General features: G+C 38.4%; 2 protein-coding genes across 5 annotated transcripts in view; one reads left to right on the top strand and one right to left on the bottom strand.

Moving 5' to 3' along the window:
- The first annotated feature begins 3,237 nt into the window (after positions 1-3,237).
- On the top strand, positions 3,238-8,475 carry rgmd (RGM domain family, member D). Its single transcript, XM_060880433.1, has 3 exons — positions 3,238-3,447; positions 5,574-6,088; positions 7,054-8,475. Exons 1-3 carry the CDS (start codon positions 3,354-3,356, stop codon positions 7,717-7,719), a joined length of 1,275 nt encoding a protein of 424 aa, XP_060736416.1. The 5' UTR covers positions 3,238-3,353; the 3' UTR covers positions 7,720-8,475.
- A 5,620-nt stretch (positions 8,476-14,095) lies between these two features.
- The window catches only part of celf5a (cugbp, Elav-like family member 5a), a 178,862-nt gene continuing 172,934 nt past the window's right edge, over positions 14,096-20,023 (bottom strand). For all 4 annotated transcript variants that reach the window (XM_060880469.1, XM_060880454.1, XM_060880462.1 and 1 more), the window contains exons 11-12: positions 19,591-19,751; positions 14,096-18,746 (exon numbers count right to left, since the gene is read on the bottom strand). In XM_060880469.1, the coding sequence (XP_060736452.1) occupies positions 19,624-19,751 (128 nt within the window). In that variant the 3' untranslated portion in view covers positions 14,096-18,746; positions 19,591-19,623. The remainder of the gene's footprint in view (positions 18,747-19,590; positions 19,752-20,023) is intronic.

Genomic DNA, 20,023 nt, shown 5'->3' on the forward strand with positions numbered 1-20,023 from the left:
TTATGTTAGTGATGCCATGAGTGTCTTGTGAGCTAAATAGAGGGAAACAGTTAAGAGCCAATGTACATGGGTTGGGAAATAAAAGTAAAAGTAAAGAGATCAGATCTTAGCATTATATTTGAAATTAAGAATTGAATTAAACCCTTGAATTAATTTCATAACTATTGTTACTGTATATTAGTTTTACTGAATGTACTGAAAATGCATAGTAGTTAATAATAATGCTTTAACATTAATAACTGAAATGCAACGTTTAAGAGGCTAAACTTTTCTAAGTATATTATTATTTTGGAATCATGACTAAAGAAATGTAATTCTTCTAGATCTTTATTTTGTAAAATACTCTATGGAAACAAAGTGCAAGTGCTCAATCTACTTCTAGAAAACTTCTAGAAAATGGAAGCCATTTAATAACAGGCTTAATGTATTTCACAAGCCTTGTCTACTACACTCATTGTAAAATAACAAATTGTCACTGTCAGAGATAAAAAAAAAAGAGCCACTTGAACTGCACCAGAAGGCCCCACTTCCCTGCCTCGCCTACCCACAAGAGCCTGGTCAGGCATCAATCAAAACGGCTAAGTGGGGTTCTTCAGCAGAGATGCTATCAGCAGCAGCCTCTTACAGACCCTCACACTTCTGTCTTGCTTATCTGCGATGATAATTGCTCTGAAAACCAAGTCTCTGTTTCCCTCTAACGCAAATCCCTGAGCTCTGCTTCAACCAGTGACATTTTATTTAATGTTCCAAAACGAGGCGAACCCACAGCCTGCACTAGCATTTTACCAAGTGGTGATTAGCGTGTGGCTTCAGTCTTAAATATTGGAGGAGGTACTGTCATGGTGGAGGTTGTGGCACTACCAGGGGATCTCTCAGTGTGTGTCTGGTTGAATTCGTACCGCAGTATGATGGTCCTAATAACAAAACAAGCAGGCTGGTGTGGATCTGCTCCCGCCGTGTGAGAGCCATAATTAGGACCAGATGTAGCTGCCCAGACATACAGTCAGTGGAAACCTGACACCTCTTCCACTTTCTCTCTTTCTTTCTCTTCTCTCTCCTCATCTTAGTCCTACTTTTCTCCACTCACACCTCCATTTCACACTTCCTTTTAAGGGCTAAGAAAAAGCTCACATTGTCAGCCAACTTTATAACTTTCAGCTGGTCTTTGTTGATTTGCTCTCACTTTAGCCTTAATGTTGCAAGAAGCAACATTGTTATCCTGCTGCCTTATTCACTCACACCATCCATAAATGTAGCTGCTTTACTCCTCTTTCTCCAACTTTCTGCCGTTCTTGCTCACTCTTCTGGCATTCAGACTTGCCGTGAAGCAGAGGGCTAATTTTACCAGCCTGACATCATTGCTCTATTGTATAAGAACAAGTGAGTCAGTGTCAGGAGAAATGTGCTGGCCCTATTCTTTCTTTTCCTCTTCTTTTCTTTCTTCCACCCGATTCATCTCAGTAATTGACAAAGCCCCTCGACTTTCTTCAAGAGCGGGAATATGTATATTCACTGGATCATGCAATGCAATATGTTCACAAGCCCATGGGCAAAGAAAGAGGCCTTTCTCCACCCATCACCCTCATCAGGCAGTCTTCTGACAGGAGATACTTGTAAGAGGCTCACTCATCCATCCACCTGAGTGAAAGAAGTGTTTGCTTCAGTGCTCTGTATGTGAATGATGCCTCTATACCATCAATACCCATATAAGCCTGAGAGATGACTGACTTTATGAGAGCAGGCTGCTCTGCAGAACCACAACCATGTAATTACGGTTGCCACACACACCATTAATGCACTCATTATTGTGGAAGAGGCTGAGATGTTGCCTCTGGTAAATTTGGTAGCTGGGTACTAAATACTAACAATGTTACAAGCCTTCCACAACAACACAAAAACAACAAATATGTTGTCGTGTTTGGTTAGACCATTAATTTTTTCAAGGGAATTGATTCATTGCTTCTTTTATTCCCAGAATATCACTTGACTCCAAATGGATCCCAGAAATCTTCTCTCAAGAAGGTACTATATTCTGTGTTTTATACAATTTTTAATGTCGAAAAAACAACAACTTATTTTGCACCACTGGCATAACTAAATAAACTAAATAAAGAAATTAAGGTATTAGTGTCTGTGTTTGTCTTTATACTTTATACATGCAAAGAATCTGTAAAACGGAAGAGAATCAGCACCGAGAACATTTTCTAATTGTACATCTACAAAACATGGCATGTGTACCTGTTAAAAGTATATGGTGTGATACAGTAACATCAAACAGCATATTTTGTATCGTAATGTGATGTTTTTGTCTTATGCCACAGAGCTGTATATTTTCAATTCTGATTGGTCAGATGGTGTTTGATAATTTTATAGAAACTATAGTAAACTCATTATAATTTTCATATAACAGCTTGCTTGGTCATGTTTTATTTGTTATCTATCACTTCAATTACTACTCACACCTAGAAAAGGTAACCACAGCACCCAAGTACTCAATTTTATTGTTATTTTATTGTCGCTCATCTCAGGGGCTGTCAAAATTTTAGTAGTCAGTTACCCTTTTAACTGTGAAATAAATTTCACACACACCTTTATTACAAATCTTACAGCAACGACAATAACAATACTATATTGTGATATGGCACTTTTTAGGATACCTTTTTTATTACAAACTATAAACATTATAAACATGCTTATGTTTGCTTGTTTGTTTTTGTTGTGTTTTTAACAAAACTACTGTATTTTTAGCGGTTGTTACACATAACTGTCCCACTTTATTAGGAACACCTCTACACCTGCCCATTTATGCAGTTATCAAATCAGCCAATCATATAGCAGCAGGACAATGCATAATATCATACAGACACAAGTCAATAGCTTCATTTAATATTCACAGGTTGTTGTTTTTTTAGACACACCATTTTATGTATAATCAAACCATATGGCAACTAACATCCATGTCACAGTTAGAGTCACAGAACATTAACTGAAGCTCTTGACCTGTATCTGAATGACTTTATGCATTGTGCTGCTGCCATATGATCGATTGGATAACTGCATAAATAGTAGATGTATTTATTGGTGTTCTTATTAAAGTGGACACTGAGTGCATAGGTATCTTCAGCTTCTCTTTATTTGTGAGGCAGTGAATAAATACCAGAAAGGCGGGACAACATTAGCCACGCCCACGAAACGCTCAGACCGCCCATTGGCAGCAGTGAGGCCGAATCCCAGTGCAGTGCTCTAAGAAATACAGAGAGAGAGAGAGAGATGCTGTGAGAGTTGTTTTGTTTCTCCACAGCGTCGATGTGCAGCAGAAGTTGGTGATTTCCATTCTAACTGAATGGATTGGCATGGGGAGAAGCGGAACTCTCAACTCGGCAAAGCTGCAGCTTTTTAACCGGATTTCGCTTGTCATGGTTTCCCTGTCGCTCTTACTTCAGCCAGGTGAGAAGACTTTTTGTGTTCTGTTTTTCCAAACTCCGCAGTGCAAGAGTTAGCCATACCGAAGTTTTTTAAAGTCTAGATAAACATATAATAGTTGTTTTTTTTTTCTTTAAACTAGATAGAATTTCGGAAATATCTATGCATGGATGTTTTGTTGTGTTTGTTCTGGAAGCTATAACGAAGAACAATTAAAGCTACACGGTCATTTAGCCACTAGCCAGCCTTGCTAACATAACAGCACGAGCGTGCTAAGCTAACTCAGCTAGCTAAACTACGTGCGCGTAGATTTTATGTTAACCATTAGCTAGCTAACGGTTATGGCGTTATTGTTTTAGGTGTTATGCATTTTTTTAAAATAAAATATTTAAATTCTTAACTGCATTGTTTTGACCACGTTGTTGCGGATTGTTTTAAGTATTTTTTCGTTGTTATTTTTTTAATTAGTTTTTCCCATTTTCTCTTCAGCTAACGTTAAATACTTCCCTCAGTTGTAAACAGCTAAGTGCGCGCGCTCCAGTAAACCGAGTATTTTTTTCGTTGTATTTCCTGTTTAAAATGTGAAAGTTATTTTTTTTTAACCATGAAAAAGTTGATAAGGTTTTCATAAAGCCGCCACTTTGACCTTATTCTGTTGTTCCTGCATTTTCCTCACTATTAAGGTTAGTTTACTGCGTTATATTTGTTATAACATCCAAAATAAACTCCTTAAGCACCCTTGGGATTTGTATTATTGTTATCTGATGTTGACTGGTTCCCTGATATTATACTGATAAGAAATCATTTTTTGTTTTGGACCAACTTGCTGAATTTATATGTACACGTGAACAATTTAAGACTATAGATAGATATGTATGTATGTAGAAGTGATTATGAACAATACCCAGATCAAGATCATAGTGAGACAGATAGTGAGCTGCATAACATTATAAAAACCAAGATGGCAGAAAACTCTTATCTTAAACAATTTTCTTAAGTGATTAATATGTTGGTTTTTCCCCAGATTGCTTCAAATGCTTTTCAATCTACCCCTATTACTACAGAATCCATACCAAAACTTACTCAAACTCACCCACTGCAACACAGTATTACTTCATCAATCATGGCATGAGAATATTATGAAGAGCTTTTGATTGTAAACTCTCACAGATTAAATTTTTTTTTAGTTGTTGTGGCCTTAAACACCAGAAAGTTAAAGTTTCTGCTAAGATTTTTGTATACTTTGTTGTCTGAAGTTAACTTTTGACTGTGCAGTACAATATAACTTACATCTTGTGTTTTCTGAAATGAGTAAGTTCATCCCACAACCTCTAGCTTTCAACGTTCTTAGTCATCTTTAACTCATCCATAACTAATTGCTCAAAACTGGGTTTGCAGCTGTTTCCTGTCTGTATGCCTTCCGACACTGCACATAGTAGACTTATCATGTGACTCCATTTTTGTGACTGTGTATTTCAGGATCTGTTTGTGAATGATCACGTGTATGTTTCTTGTTTTTTCTGCCGAGTCAAAGCTCAGCCTTTTGCCATTGATGTTTTCATTATGTTGTGTTTTCTTGGTCCCTATCTTGAAATGTGTCAATTGCCGTTGTTTTTTTGTCTTCATTTCTACTGGCTGTGTTTCTTGATTCTTATAGTGCACACCCACAAGTGTTTGTTAAGATTATGAGCTGGTTTCTTTTTCCATCTGTAATGCATTGTGGGAGTTGTGTGTTTCATTACGACATTTTCCGTCACTCCTCAGCTCTGCCTGACTGTGTGCGTGGACGTTGCCAGATTAATTATTTGGATTGGTTACTGTTAAATGTTGTGTAGGATTGGTCGTGGACTCATAGTAGGTTGATTGTTGTTTGGTAATTCACAGTTTGGGATTTTTTTTTTTTTATCAAATTGATTTATTACATTAACATTATTCTGAATATGAATATTCTTTGAATATACAGTGTTCGTAAGATCAGTTGTTTGTAATGTTGATAATTTGTGTGTTACACCTGCACATTTCTTAAATGTTTCATTTTGAGCACTTAATATTCAGGTTAAAGCTCTGTGACTGAAAGATTTGTTATTTTTCACATGAAAAAGTTAATTTCCATTAGCACTAAGTGAAATGTGTCTCTGTCTGGTTTGTAGCATGCTGTCAAACATGTCGGATCCAGCGTTGTAACGCAGAATACGTGGCATCGTTCTCACCTGCCACCGGCCTTCAGGAGGATGTGGTGTCTGATGTGGACTACTGCACGGCTCTGAGGGCGTACTCGTTGTGCACCAGACGAACGTCCCGTGGCTGCAGAGGGGACCTCGTTTACCACTCAGCTGTGTTTCGAATCAAGGAACTCTTTGCTCAGCACAACTGCTCCAGCGAGGGTCCCACATCTTCAGTCAAAGCTACAAGCACATCCAGGCCCACTGCAGTGGATACATGCGACTTTGAGAGCAGAGTGCTGGCTTCAGGCCTGGGGGATGCACAGAAAAAAAAGTATGCACACTGTGGACTATTTGGGGACCCTCACTTGCGCACTTTCAAAGATGAGTTTCAGACATGCAGGGTGGAGGGCGCATGGCCGCTTATCCACAATCGCTACCTCTCTGTTCAGGTCACGAACGTGCCTGTTGTAGAGGGATCAAGTGCCACAGCAACCAACAAGGTGAGATATGAACACTGACATGCTTTCACACTAGGTATACAGCAGTCATAGAGAATGACATTTCTGCATCTTTGACTTATGCAGACAAATCTAGGCGTTTAATGAAAAAAAAAACAACAAGGGCCATAAGGCAAATAAAACACTCAATACTTCCAAATTAAAGCAAGTTTATTTTCCCCATGCTGATTAGGGGTTATAATTTTTCTAAAGATAAGCTACAGATTTTGATCATTAAAGTAGATCAAGAGCATTTTGGTACTTTTAGTTTACAGGGTAGCTTTACATTTCCTAGCATTAACTGCCCTTGTATCTATATTTATTGCAGGTGATCCCTCTCTGTGAGAATTTGCTTTCTGTTGGCTAAATTATAGCAGGTGTGTTGGTAATAATTATAACAAAGGAGGAAAATTTTGAATTACTTATATGCAGCATCTTTGACGTGCTGTTTTATTGCTGACAAACCGAATCTCCTAATAACAGTGGACAGTCCAGCAGTTCTTGGGGGAAAAAACATTTCTGGAGAAATTGCAGGCATTTTATAGCATTTAATCAGTGGATGATCTATTTTAATATTTATATACTGTAGTTGTGGTTCTTCTAATCATAATTTTGTTGGGAAAAGAATTTTTTTAAAGTTTGCTGTATTCCCCTACTGCCACTCTGTGGTGAAGTTTAATACTTCATCCTCCACTATTTCTGAGTCTACACAAACCATGCTTTTAAAACTTAGCCACATGCTCTGCTCTCCTATATTGGCCCTATGCTGTAAAAGATAAAAACCAAAGCATGCACCCTTGCCACTGACACACATATTAGCAGTACCTTGAGTTTAACTAACCAAGGAATAAAATGTGCTGTGGTAGGAAAGTAATCTTATCTGGATGGTGTGGGCAAGAAGCAGCACAGAAATGGTAGAGTAGATTTTGTTTATTGTCACTTATTGGTTACTACCGTCTTGTCCACAGATAACAGTCATATTCAAAGCATACCGTGACTGCACTGAGCAGAAGGTGTACCAGGCCACTACAGATGACGTACCCTCCGCTTTCCAGGATGGTACACGCAGCGGGGGTCATGCAGGCAGCCTGCGTATAACTGAGGGAAGCGGACACGGCGGTATGCGCCAGGTCACAATCAACGCTCGCTACTTGGGCACGTCCATCATTGTGCGGAGGGTTGGCCGCTACCTCACATTTGCCATCCGCGTTCCTGAAGAGATGGTGGAGGAGAGCGGTGGCTTACAGCTGTGCCTGCACGGCTGCCCACGCAGCGAGCTCATCAACGCACACGTGCTGAGCCGAGGACAACGGCAGAGTGAGGGACAGATGCAGCCGGGCAGCATGGGTCACACCGACCTGCTCGAGCGTGCCACCTCAAGATGCAGAGAAACACTGCAGGTCGAAGATGTTTATTTCCAGTCATGCGTTTTTGACGTCCTCACCACCGGAGACGTTCAGTTCTCTATGGCAGCGTTTGCAGCGCTGCAGGACCTGAAGGCGCTTCCTCCCAGCACGCTGGAGCAGAGTGCAGTCAGGACTCCACACGTTTCTAACAGGGCAAGAGAGCGCTCTCCTTCACTCCTTGTCATCATGCTGCTTCTTTTGCTCATCCTGCTGAAGAGGCCGGGTTAGTGGAGACACAAAGGAAAAAAACGTATTTGTTTGAACTTCTGTTTTAAAGCTCTTTTGAATAATCTTCTTGGATCTGTCAGAAGCACTCCAATCATCTTACATTACACTTCCATTAAACCCAAAATTCAACACAGTGGTCATTAAAACTCATTGCTTTCCATAACGGAATTATGTTGCAATATATCTCAGTATCTTGAAGGAGGCAGAACAGTCTGTGAAGGCTGAGGGCAGCTATTTAAATCTAATTAGCATGGACATTATGTGTAACACCAGCAATGCTTATTTGTGGTCCTGGAGAAAATTCATAGAATATAGATGCATCATGGACATGGCTCTGGGACTGGTAGATAATGACATCTCTCAGTCTTCTTGGCTTGAACATGGCACTTAATGCTACTCCTTTGTAATAAATGGATTAACAACATGGACTCCAACAACTAAATGAAAATGCTACCTATCGATATAGTTCTACAGGTACAGTATAAAACACATGGTACAAGTCAGGCGACAGGTACAGTATGAAACAGTAAGTCCCGAGCCACCCTGCTTCCCGCATTACTGTTTATGGCTAAGAAACAAATTCTTTATATAATAATATATTAAAAGTGTGTATATATGTGTGTATAATGTGTACATTCTCCTTTGTATAGATGATTTGTAAATGTGATGTTTTTGCAGTCGTTTTTCTTTTTTAAACTCAAAAGTAAGTAATATGTAACCCCTGGTCTTTTCCATATTAAAATAAGTGTTACACTATCCTGATGTTTTACTGCTTTCTTTGGGCTTTTCTGCTATGTGGTTACATCTATGCCTAATATGGCCGATGGCCAACTGCAAACGAAGTCAGCACACTCGCGCTCTGTGTGTACGTTCAGTCCACTCTGTAATCACTCCATTTTACCCAAGAACAATCACAATTACCACAAACAAAACAATCCCTTTGTCGTCTATTATTGTTGGAAATGAAATCAAACGGAGCAGCGGTTGTTTACCTACCCAAGCAGGTAATGGGTGGAGGAACTCATAAATGCTTTGGTATACCACAAACCACTGTGGGGATGATTAAAAAAAAAGTTTTAAACATCTGGAACTGTTGCAAACTTGCCAAGAGGAGGATTTATTTGCAGTGTTTCAACTCAAATAGGAAGGAAGGGGGGAGGTACACACACACAGTTTCACATTCTCACTTTTTAGTGTTTTACAGTTGACTGTAATGTGATCATGCGATTACATTAGTATAGCCCAATAGTAGTGGACAGTGTGGTTTAAAAATATCTCGTTATTTGGTGTATATATATATATATATAATTTTTTTTTGTCATGTGTACCATGCGCTGAATTTGGTTACTCTTCTTGAAAGATTATTAGATGGTCCTAATTAGTATAATCATAACAGAATCATCATGATTTGTTACCCAAGTTCCCTTTGTAGTGGGTCTGATAACAGACCATTTCAAAAAGTTAAATAAAATTTTATAATTTTAGACGACATTTAGGGCTGGGGGGTTGTCAATAAAGCGTCTCCTGTGTCACATCATATCTGCAGCTCACATCACTTGGATAAATTGGAGCACATTGCCAGGTCTTGTTCCAATCTACAGCTGTCCAGTTTCAATCAGCCTATGATTGTAGTCTCACGTTCCTGTTCTTGGATAAAAGGAGTGGAGTTCGAAGGTGGTTGTCTGCTGTTGTAGCCTGTCCACCTCAAGGTTCAGTGTGTTGTGTGCGCTGAGATGCTTTTCTACCCACCAAATTATAAAAAGTGGTTGTTACCATATCTCAAAACCTGCCTGAATGGAAGCATTATGCTGCTGCCACATGATTATCTTACTGGAAAATTGCACGAATAAGCAGTTGTGTTGTGGGTGTTTCGTATTAAAGTGACCAGTGAGTGCATCTTGTAAAAGTGTCCTTAATTCCAAATTTACATTTATGGCATTTGGCATACGCCCATATCCAGAGCAAATTGTAAGGTCTGTGGAAAAAGTGAAACTCTCGACTAATTTGCACTTCATTCATCGTGCTATGCTACATCTCCTCCTGCAGAGCTGTTCACCCGTGTGTTCCTCCCACAGCCGCAGTGCTTCATCACCCTCAGCTTTAATATCATCCAGCATGGAGACAGGAGAAGAGACCATTTTTTAGCCGCAATAAAACCTGTCACAAATCATTTTTCACAGCTCAACTTAACATTGACCAACAACAAGCTCTCTTACTGCCTCTACTTACAGTATCTGGTGCGTGTTATAACAGTTTACTTTATAACGTGTGATATTTCTTACAGATCACCGATTTCCCCTTAATTACTCCAACGTGGGTCACATTGAGTGGAAGTTGAATTTCTTTACTTTGTCCTCTAATAAACAAGGATAATTATTGCTTGATGATATCTGGCCACCCCCATCCTTTCACTCTAGAGTGATTAATATTCACAACTAAGGCTTTAATGTAATATTAATAGGGCGTATGGAAAGATAAATTGATGGCACAGTCCTCGTCTTCCCTTGATAAATTGATTGATAAACTGATTAATAAATTGCTGGATTGATAGCTGTCCCAGATAACAATCAAATCCTTCTCAAAAATATTCTAAGATTCTATTTTGTTGTTTGCTGTGTATACGGTGATGTCTGTTTGGGATCAGGGTTAAAAGATAATATCTGGGAATAACAATGAAGCTATTAAAATAAAATGATTTGGTATAGCAAGTCAGTTAGGCAGTAATAAAAAAAAAAGTCAATCAAATCAAAAGACAAGTCAGAAATCATTGGAGAGAGGTCAACGTTTTGCGATTCAATTAAAAAAATATATATGTTATAGAATTATTATATTAAGATATAAATTAGAACTTTGTGAATTTTTGAATTTTGTGGTGTCAAAATTTTCGTACATTTCAGTATTTTGAGATAATTCTCACTCTCTCACTCACTCATTTTCTACCGCTTATCCGAACTACCTCGGGTCACGGGGAGCCTGTGCCTATCTCAGGCGTCATCCGGCATCAAGGCAGGATACACCCTGGACGGAGTGCCAACCCATCGCAGGGCAATTTTGAGATAATTGTCATTTGGTATTTTGAGCTGACCAAATGTTGAGGTATTAAAGTAAAAATGAGAGATGATAGGTCAACGTTCTGAGATCACTTAGAATAAGAATACTAAGGTTATAATTTGAGATTTAAAAAATGACAATTTTCTAATGTCAAAAAAGAAAGAAAAAAAAAGTTCTCTCAGTAATTTTAACTGGTAGACCTGGGCCTCCATACTAATGACACACTGAGGTTACTCCATGTTTGATATCTGAATATCAAAAAAAGAAATCACAAAATTCCATCTTCTGTCATTTTTGTGAATTTGATTGGACAGTGGTCTATCTACCTTTAATTTCTCCTCCAAACACATTTAGGGAGATGACAGATTTAATAGTTCACTCACGTGTTTACACCTGCGACTGTATTATCCATCTGCCTTCACCGTCTATTGCTGATGAAGTGTTATACAGGGTTTCAGAGAATCAGGCTGAAAAATATTAACTTAATGATATGAAAATATTGACACGACTGTCACTTAGAGGCTGCATGAATCTACAGTGCAGGCTAGAAAGAAATCAGCCCCAGCTAATGCCTTCTTCATACTTTCTACATCCTCTGTATTCTTCTTACAACCTGTTGAACTGAGTTATACTAAAATTCTAATAAATAAAATTTGAGAAATAATTCAAGAATGAATGAATGAATGACTAGCACATTTCTCCTAGCTGCTCCAGGTTGTATAGTGTAACCTATAAAGCCCAATTTCCTCTAGAGTGTTTTACAATCAGCTTTATGACATGGGATACACAAGATTGTTAACTTCTCTACTGTATGTGCTGTAGTTGTGCAAGTGTAAGTGCTGCATTCGGTACCATCTCTTTATATCAGGTCATAAGTGTACGCCTCTAAACTTTCTAACAAATGGTCCTTTCACACCCCGAGCAACAGAAGAACCCAGCTCAGACATTAGGCGTCTATATCATAAATCTTGGAAAGTTATAATAATTTGCAATTCCCTCCCTCATCAAAGACAATATTAGCCTAATTTATTATCTCCGTGCGTGTGCGGCGCACAGAGGCCGTGGAGATAAGAGTGTATCAGGAGGGGGATTGATTTTCATTAACTGATTGTAATAAAGATGAACTACCGGGCTTGTGCTCTGACCAAGAGCCACACTTTATTGTAATTGGGCCAATTTATTTCAGGAGCTGCTGCCTCTACTTTTAATGCTCTCTCTCCCTCCGTCCCTCTCTCTTTCTCTCATTCTCATCACTTTATCTCCCTCCTTCTATCCTTTCACCTGTTTCTCTCTTACACACCTTAATGTTCCCATCATAGCTTTGGCTTTTATCTCAATATTTCTCCTAGTGAGTGTGTGCAATGGAGATTGCTGGAACAGTCATTGTTATTATGCACATATAGAGTAGTGAGGTTGTTGGGCTGCCGTGTAACACAACATCTTGCTATACAAGTTTTTACATGTGGTAATTTTATACACATGGTTTATGGTGCCCCCTGGTGGAACTGTTACAACCAGGGCACAATATTAGCATTCTGGTAATAACAAACTCTGCCCTCTGTTCACAATCTTCACCACTGTAGGATAAGAACATACGAAATAATCAGTTCTCTGTCATGTGTCTGATTCTGACACCATGTATCATTGCTGTGTCTCCTTTTGTGCTCCATATCTGCCCTTTCCTCATGAAATTACTTATTCCTGTAGCTTTGCCCTTGTGTTCCACTTTGTGCTGCGTTAGATGATCACACATGGATGCCTCAACAGGTTTCCGGACATCACCTCGGGTTCAGTGGATCGTTTTACCCGGAGACATGTAGCTAAGAGCTGCTGCTGTAATCATAAACACTGCCTTGTGCTCATCCTAAGACTCAACGTACATAGTGTCTAGTGTCATTCCAGTATTTCTACACACGTAATATTGATTGAACATACAGTATTTACACTTGTTGGCACTGTTTTTGTGTATTGTCTTTTGTGTAATGTCTTGTATTTTTTGTTTGCACCGTCTTTTGTCCTTTTGTCTTGTTTGTCTTGTCCTGCACTGTCTGCACCAGGTTGCACAGATGCACTTTATCTAGGACTTTGTATCTAGGACTACTTACTAAGTCCTTATTGCTCTGTCTATGTTCTATGTATCACCATGATCCTGGAGAAACGTTGTCTCATTTCACTGTGTACTGCAACAGCTATATATGGTTGAAATGACAATAAAAGCTTTTTGACTTGGCTTGACTTGACTTGACATGTTTGACAGTATACAGTTGTAGAAAAACAATGATGTATAATCACATTTTCTGTTGTCATCCCCAAAACCAGTGGGTTTTCTTTGGAATTGATCGATAATTTTTTCAGCGTCCAGTACCAATATATTTTTTTTATTGTTTTAAATGAACTAACTAAACATTCATATGCTTTTAATGTTTTGATAATTTTAGTATAATGTTGCTGGCAAACTTGACTGTGAAATCCCAGTGCCAGTGCTTCCTCCAAGACGACTCATGGCTTTTAAAGGCAGTATGCTCTTTCTTGGGTGGACAAAAGGGGGAGCTGGAGCACTTTTATTTAATCGCCCCAGCTTGCAGGCTTATTGGCCAGTGCAGATTACCTTCATATCAGATGATCAATGCATCAGCCATTATTTTTGAGTTTGGTTCCTCTTAAGGAATCTCCCTGTATTCCTCATATTGTCTCAGGTAGTTGTTTTTCTTGTCGCTTGTCACCTCAAGGCCATTATAAATATTCCATAAAAGCTGCAATCTCTTCTTTTAAATGCACTGCTAACACAATTGAACTAAGTTTTAGTCAACTGTCATTTTCAATGATTTCAGGAATTTAAAAAGGTCGATATTAATCTTAAACAAACTTTAAATAACTCGCCAGTCTGGGCAGAGGATGAACCTTTATGTTCATTTTGTTGAGTGTAACTTTTGTTTCGCTTCTTGTAACCTTGTTTTAGTAATAAAATCAGAGAGAATAATAATAATAATAATAATAATAATAATAATAATAATAATAATAATAATGTGACAGTGTTACATAATCGAGACCTTAAATGATGGTGTCATTAAACATGGACAGAGCAGCAGTCAAGTCAAGGATTTACATGTTTAGTATGTAGTTTAAAATTTTTATTGTAAAATTGAAAAAAAGAGAAAGAGAAAAGCCCATTATGCATTTCCTTTTGATGTCTTCTTCTTTTTTTTTTTTTAAATGTAATCGTTAAATAAAGCAACTCATGATCACAGAAATGAAACAACATACATAAACAGATAATAAATAAATAAATAAATAAATAAATAAATAAATAAATAGTGACCCAAACTATATAATTTGGCATGACAATAAATCTATGCAAATACCTGAAAAAAAGTCAACACTGGAATGTCTGGCTTCTCAGAAGAAGACCAAACTGCATCAGTTCCACATCATAAAAAATAATTACTGCACTGTGTCTCATTTTTAGTTTTGAGCAGAACATGAACTTTACTCTTCTTGTTACCTGAAAAAACAGGAACCAATAAGAAAAGAAAAAAATAGGAGAAAGAAATAAACGTGCCTGTAAACAGCTTTGTCTCGTTTGGGCTGTAAGCGTGTGACCCGGACTTCCTGCTTCACCCATCGCACACATACACATGATTTCCCCCAAATCCAGTATACAGTATACAGACTTCCATAGGTTTTGTGCTGAGAAACCAGAAGTTCAAGACGGTCTTATAAAGCAGAAAACCCACAATCCCACCCTCCCGTCGTCCCCCAGCAGATGCCCCTGCAAGGCTCCTGTGCTCATTTTCCCTAATATACACATTTTAGATCTATAATAAGCTACTTTCCTTAGCATACAAACCATAGGTAATTAATTAAAGAATCATATTGTTAATACGAGTAGTACCGTTAATATACTTTACGCCCCGCCGTAAATCACCATCCAAACACCCACCCACCCACCACCACCACGTGTGAACATGCTCAAACATCACGCTGGGCATCATGGTGTGAGAAACTCAACTCTGAGCATGAACAAAGATGGAATGAGAACAAAAATGAGAAATGCTGGTGACTTAAGAGCGCTTGTGACCATGAGCAGTGCAACGGCAGTGGAAGTTTTTTTTTTAAAAAAAAACTGCAAAAACAAGATAAGCTCCATTCACACTAACTCACTCCTCCTCCATCACCCTGATGTTTACTCCATTTTATTCCACTGTCTCGCTGTAATCATATCATGTCTCAAACTTATTAAACTTCAGGCGTGAGTTGCCATTTTTAATTTGCATTAGGCCTGCTGATATGTGAGAGCCAAATTTAATTTGATTTTAATAATTCACATGTCTGAAATGTAGGGATTCGGTGATGTGAAGACGCAGGGTTATTAGAGCACGGATGCCCGAGGGCTGAATATGTGTACAGTATATTACCATGTGAACAGGAGTCTGGATGAAAATGGTGTTATAACCCGATAGAAACGGCACCCTGTTCAATAGCGACTTACCAATTCCAGTATAAAACATAATGATCAGTGGCAGATCTTCCATACGAGCAGGTTAAGCAAAGCTCCACTATATTAACTGTTCAGCAAATATTAATTCTTCATTCTGAATTTCACTGAAACTTTAATGACCTCTTCTGAGTGACCAGCGACTGGGAAATGTTTTCCTCACTGACAGATATAAGCTGATATTTCTAACTGTAGTCAAACATCGGAACCACAACAAGAGCTAATAAAATACACAATGGCTAAAGAATTACGCTGCTCGCTGTTGGAGAAGGAGCCGTTTAAGAATATTCTGTGGCCACCGAGATAGCAAATAATCAGAAGGAAACTGAATACATTTCCAAATCCAAAAAGTGTAAGTGCTGACACTGTGTGTATGACTAACAGAACCAGTTCTTTCTATTGTTAATACTGGGAGAGAGAAACAGGGATTATGGAGTGGATAAAATCTGTACAGCAGAAATGTGTGTGCACGACAGTGACCTTGTTTTCCATGTAAATGCTGAGAATATGAAGATAAATGTCGCTCCCTTTTCCATATAGCTGGATTTTCTGTGCTGTAGCTGGATGTTTTCTAGACTGTATGCTGGATGACTGTAAAACTTAAGACAAGAATGATAGATTCTCAATTATGTTTCAGACCATGTTATTAATATTGTCCTGCTACACCAAACATCTATGGTCACAAGCCTCTTGTGATAGTGACAGATTTCTTGGTTTGCCAAAAGGTTCAATATGTGGAAAATGAAATGAAATGAAAACTAAATTAGTTTTTTTTTCTTTTCTGAAGTTCACCCTGTAATCTTCATAAGGAGACTCTACAGTTCAAAACCTGTAACCATGTAGATAATAATATGAGTGCATGAGCTTTAAGACAGATGAGAAAAATAAAGCCGAACATGAATATGGAGTGAATAGGAAATAAAAAATAAATAAATAAACACCTTTTCGGCTCTTTATGTGGGACTCAGTGGACCCATGTTATAAAGGAATGCAGCTCCATCCACTGATCTTTTGTCAACAGTGTCACTGTGTGTGCTTGTGTGTGTGTGTGTGTGTGTGTGTGTTTGTGTGTGCTATTCATCAGACAGAACACCAGCAGCTGCTGTAAGTACATCATGGTGTCGGTGTCTGTGCCCTTTAAACTGCCCCTCACTGTGGCCTTACTAATAGCGCTCATTCTTCATGCTCACTAAAATGCTTTTCATGGCATTAAGATGTGCCTCATCACTATCTTCATTTATCTAATGCCATTTCTGACCTGTATTATTAAACACTGGTCTGGTCTGCATCGATAAAGCAATCCCACGCTGAGCTTGTCTTAAGCTTTTGTTATATAAAGTGTAAAAAAATGAACTCAGTCATGTAATTGATTGTGCAGAAGTGGCCCTGAGGCTGAGGCAGAGGCAGAGGCAGAAGCTGAGCCTGGCCATTTGATCAATACAGGCTGTATGGTAATGATGTGGGGTGTTGGGCTGTAGGTCTCTGGATTACCATAATCCCTGTTAAAGGATCCTTGAGGCTTTAAAACAGAATACTGTAAGATTTGGCTAAACTGAGAAGCTGAAAAGACGTCTTTTAGACCAGGGTCAGTGTCAGCTGAGGAAAAACTCACATTAGTCAATATTTCAGTAATATAATGACTTAGATAAAGAGCTCCTGTTCACACAGTGTGCCTGCTGCTGAGATGGGGCTGAAGGGAAATAAAATGAACACACTGGCAATCTGGTTCTTGTTAGTTTTAGTTTAGATGTAAGCTCCATGTTCTCTTAGTTAACTTATATTTTAAACTGTTTGTATCTTAATAGTTTTAAAATTGTATTTCTAACCTCTATTATTTAACATAGCACAATGGTGGGGATGTGATAGCCTAGTGGTTAAGGTGTTGGATTACCAATCTGGAAGGTTGTGAGTTCAAATCTCAGGTCCACCCAACTGCCACTGCTGGACCCCTGAGAAAGGCCCTTAAATGCTCAGTTGTATAAAATGTAAGTACCTCTTTATAAGGGCGTCTTCCAAATGTTCTGATGTAAAGATGGTTAAAAGCTTGTCTAGCTGAGTAGTGCTGACATTTTGTCCTATATTTTGTAAAAGAGTAAATTATTATTACTACTGTTTAGTTTATATCATGGAAAAGAATCAAGTTTTCATTAACAAATTGAGTAGTGTTAGTTTGCTAGGAGTCCAGTGTTAGCATGAGTACAAAGCTAATGACGCAAACGTCAGCAATAACACTGAACGTTTATGGAAAATTGTGCACTTCATTATGCCTGAACTCTAATATTTATTAAACCCTGATACTGATGCACTTTCTCCTCTGTGGGTTGGATTGTCCACAGAACATGCAGGTATCACTACTCCGTATTTTAATGTCTGATTGCTAAATGAAAGGAACGTGTAAGTTCAACCAGGTCAGTGAGTGTCATTTCTCTGGCACGTGTGCTTCAGTTTAATGTCTAAATAAATGTGAAGGTCAGAGTTGGAGCTGAAAGGCAGTGGGTCAGTGCCACACGTCCCAGACAAAGAGTTTAGATCTCTGTTGATGAAAAATACCCCAACATGCCCATAACAATCACCCATCCACATATTCTACTCCTCTAAAATAGTATAGCTTTTAAAATACTTTTTTTCTTCTTCTTTTTTCTATTTTGTTTAAATATTCTGAAACCCACTAGTTATAAATGTAAAAGGAAAAGAAATCAAAATCTCTTTCCTCTTCCAACCTGAAGCAAGTATTTCCTCTTAATGTTTTTTTTTTTTTTTTCAAACATGTAACATCATTAGTAGTAGTTTATCGTATTAGTATCGTCATTAATACTATATATTACTGTCGAACAATAAAAAGGTTTTTGGTCCTTTGGTCCCTTGGAGTGAAAGATTTTTCAGTTGCACTGTACCTCTGGAAACCTCCGTGACCACAGAAGGCCAAAAGTCCTGCGCTTGCTCAGAGACATGACGATATTTGAAAGGAAACAGAGAAAGAGAATGAAGGTCTGCCAGTGGTTAAAAAGAGCTTTTTTTTCCTTTCCACTGCATTTTTCCTTGATTTTCAAGTTTTAACCCTCATTAGTCCAGTATCGTTAAAAGCTGGAAGCGCCTCTTCCATAATATAGCACATGTATATAATATGTATATAGAAATCTATGTTGTTCTTGCTGCTTTTTTGTGTGTGTGTGTTTGTTTGTTGCGTATTTGTTGACTCAGTCTTAGCGAGAGAAGTTCTGTAGCTTAAAAGTTCTTGTCTTATGGGCTTTTCCACCATGATTCTGCTTTGAATTTCTCACTATGCCGTGCTGCTTGTAGTTAGTCTGTCGCGAGCCGCTTCGCCGGCATCTCTCCGACTCGAACGAACGTCTTCATAAATGCTGATATGTCTTCGAAAAAAAGCCTTTCATCTTCTTCTTCTTCTTTTTTTTTTCATCTTTTTTTTTTATTTTGAAAGAAAAAAAAATCAAGCTCCTTTTGAGATTTCACTTTTCAAAACCTATGAAAGATGAAAAACAAACAAGCAAACAAAAAAAAACAGATAAGAGGGAATTTACTTCGAAAACATTGTACTGAATGGTAGTGCTGAGAAAAGGCTAAGGAAAGGTCTGTGTACTTTGTGTTCACTCGTTTTTAGTTTTAAAATTTTAACAGAATACGTGCGTATTCCTCCATTCCTTGTTCTCATTCATTTTGGGATGTTTACTGTGAGATTTGCCTTTATCATTTGATCATCAGTTTAATCCCTGATTATGCCACAGCATCATCAGTGCCCATGACTTTTTACTGGCATGGCATCTCCCTGCTGCTCCCCTGCACAGCTCTTGTGCCTCAGGATGGTGTCCCACCTCCCACATGGGAAGTGCTGATGTATGCTAATACACATCACTGTACGCTCCATTACAAACAGCAAGAGGCTGACAGTAAAGGAGATCAACACGTAGGAAGGATTTTCCGGGTGCTCAAATGGAGAATATTTAATTGAGCCCAAATCATCTTTCAAGAAAATCTGAATAAGTTTTTTTTCTTTTCCAAAGTGAAAAATGAATGAACACAACATACACAAACCAATTAAACAAATCATTTTACAAACTAAAAAATTGTAGATTACACATTTAACCGTTTGATTGAGGAACATTTGTTTTTTAGCTTTCAGACAACCTCTAAATGACCTTAAACTTTTATAAAAAAAAATCCAAAGCTATCAAATGTCCACTTAGAAGATTTGAGGGGAAAAAAAAACATTTTTGACCTACATCCCCAATCCCTTTTCTCATTATTTGTCCTTGACCAGGCCAGATTAATGTCATGCTGTGGTGTGTGTGTGTGTGTGTGTGTGTTACCTGTGCTGTAGCTCTGTGTGTGTTGGAGCTGTGTCAGTAGGGGCGGCTGGCGTCCTTCGGCCGTTTTAACTGGACTTTCAACCTCTTCATGCCAATCTGAAAGCCGTTCATGGCCTGGATGGCGGCCTGTGCGCTTGCTGGGTTGTCAAAGCTCACAAAGCCTGCAAATCAGCACAAAGACGATGGAGGAGTGAGGGCACGTTTATTCACTGAGGACATGATAGATGAGCACTTGTAGTTTGAAAGACATGCGCTCTGGATGTGTGATCTTCCTGACATGTTTCTCTTTGGGAGTGGATTGCAGGATTAAATATTCAACTGCAAATAAATATAAAATCTATAGTCCTGGTTTATGAATTAGGTGTAAGTTTGTGTGTGCATCGTTCACATATTCGCTAGTGTACTTCAGGTACATCTAGTTCAACATGTCTCC

Source organism: Tachysurus vachellii, chromosome 1, assembly GCF_030014155.1.
Source record: "Tachysurus vachellii isolate PV-2020 chromosome 1, HZAU_Pvac_v1, whole genome shotgun sequence".
Lineage (NCBI taxonomy): Eukaryota > Metazoa > Chordata > Actinopteri > Siluriformes > Bagridae > Tachysurus > Tachysurus vachellii.

What these genes read in the sequence shown, in the direction of transcription:
- rgmd (XM_060880433.1), top strand. Translation starts at nt 3,354, where the DNA reads ATGGGGAGAAGCGGAACTCTCAACTCGGCAAAGCTGCAGCTTTTTAAC. An exon ending in GTCGCTCTTACTTCAGCCAG is followed by an intron (nt 3,448 to 5,573) that starts GTGAGAAGACTT and finishes TCTGGTTTGTAG; the next exon opens with CATGCTGTCAAACATGTCGG. An exon ending in GTGCCACAGCAACCAACAAG is followed by an intron (nt 6,089 to 7,053) that starts GTGAGATATGAA and finishes TCTTGTCCACAG; the next exon opens with ATAACAGTCATATTCAAAGC.